This window comes from Pterocles gutturalis, unplaced genomic scaffold (genome assembly GCF_000699245.1).
Source record: "Pterocles gutturalis isolate BGI_N339 unplaced genomic scaffold, ASM69924v1 scaffold34095, whole genome shotgun sequence".
Classification (NCBI taxonomy): Eukaryota; Metazoa; Chordata; class Aves; order Pterocliformes; family Pteroclidae; genus Pterocles; species Pterocles gutturalis.
The window spans coordinates 605-2,045 of record NW_010139363.1 but is presented as its reverse complement, the minus strand read 5'-3'; the positions used below and the strand labels follow the sequence as shown (position 1 = coordinate 2,045).

Below are 1,441 nucleotides of genomic sequence, written 5' to 3'. Positions count from 1 at the left end.
AGTCTCCCCTATAAGGGCTGGGGCAGGGCGCGTGGCACCGAGCTGACCTCATGCCTTTGTGCTCTCTCCGGCATTGACTATAATAGGGAATGGGAGGAAGAGCCCCTGGCCCCCCGCCAGCCCTCCTGCCGCCTGCCGGGAATGAAGGACAATCCGACATCTTTCCACTGGGACACACTGGGCTTGGGATCAGCTGGGAGGGACATTGCTGCTGGGGGACAGAGCTCCTTCGGGATACCCCTGACCTCCCCTCTCTGCCCACAGGCTGCAAGAGGAGATCCAGCTGAAGGAGGAGGCTGAGAACAACTTGGCTGCCTTCAGAGCTGTGAGTACCCCCCCCGCCCCGGGTGGGGACCCCCACCTCCTCTCCCACCCCCATCTCCCCCCAGCAGCCCGGCCCCAGCACTGGGGCATGACCCTGGGCACAGCTTTGCACCTTCCAGCCCTGGTGCTCTCCCAGAACCTCCCTGCTACCCCTCACTCCATGTCCCCCCAGGACGTGGACGCAGCCACATTGGCCCGCATTGACCTGGAGAGACGCATCGAGTCCCTGCAGGAGGAGATTGCCTTCCTCAAGAAGGTGCACGAAGAGGTAGGTCGGGGGTGGCCCGGTTTCCCGCAGGCACCCGTGGGAAGGAGTGGGTGTCCCGAGGCATCACCTTATCCCTCCAGGAAATCCGGGAGCTGCAAGCTCAGCTGCAGGAGCAGCACATCCAGGTGGAGATGGACATCTCCAAGCCCGACCTGACGGCTGCGCTGCGGGATATCCGTGCCCAGTACGAGAGCATCGCTGCCAAGAACATTGCCGAAGCCGAGGAGTGGTACAAGTCCAAGGTGTGGGAGGTGGCAGGCTCCGGGCTGGTCTTGGCACAGTGGGTCACAGCCATCCCAGTGGCTATGCCTGCTAACCCTGGTCTCTCCCCAGGTGTCTGACCTGACACAGGCGGCCAACAAGAACAACGATGCACTGAGGCAGGCGAAACAGGAGATGCTGGAGTACCGGCACCAAATCCAGTCCTACACCTGCGAGATCGATGCCCTCAAGGGCACGGTGAGCCATGAGCAGTGCTGGGGAGACCCCCAGCTTCCCTGCAAGGACCTGCTGCTCTGGGGCTGCTTGGGGACCGCTGGGACATCTCTGGGGTGGAGGGCTCTCCCCAGTTTTCTGAGTTGCTGCCATGGGGGGACTCATCCCCCAGATTTGGGTGGCATCTCCCCCAGTGGCAGTCTGGCCCCCTGCGAGGTGTTTTGGAAGAGCCCCGGGGTCAAGGCGCAGATTGCAAAAGGTGCCCAGCCTGGGAGGCTCCAGGCAGGTGGGCTCAGGGCTTGGGGTGTCCAGTTGCAGGCTGGGAAGGTGGTTGCAAACAAACAGGGCACAACAGTTCCACTCTGGCACGGTCACGGTCACAGGAGCCAGCCAGCAGCCACCAGTGTGGCGGTG

At 63.1% G+C, this 1,441-nt stretch overlaps 1 protein-coding gene across 1 annotated transcript in view; it reads left to right on the top strand.

Annotated features, from left to right (window-relative positions):
* Positions 1-1,441, top strand: part of LOC104469003 (desmin) — a gene marked incomplete at its 5' end in the record, with an annotated part of 3,723 nt that overhangs the window by 1,738 nt on the left and 544 nt on the right. The window contains 4 exons of the mRNA XM_010083322.1: positions 265-325; positions 497-592; positions 673-834; positions 926-1,065. Coding sequence (XP_010081624.1) covers positions 265-325; positions 497-592; positions 673-834; positions 926-1,065 — 459 coding nt within the window. The remainder of the gene's footprint in view (positions 1-264; positions 326-496; positions 593-672; positions 835-925; positions 1,066-1,441) is intronic.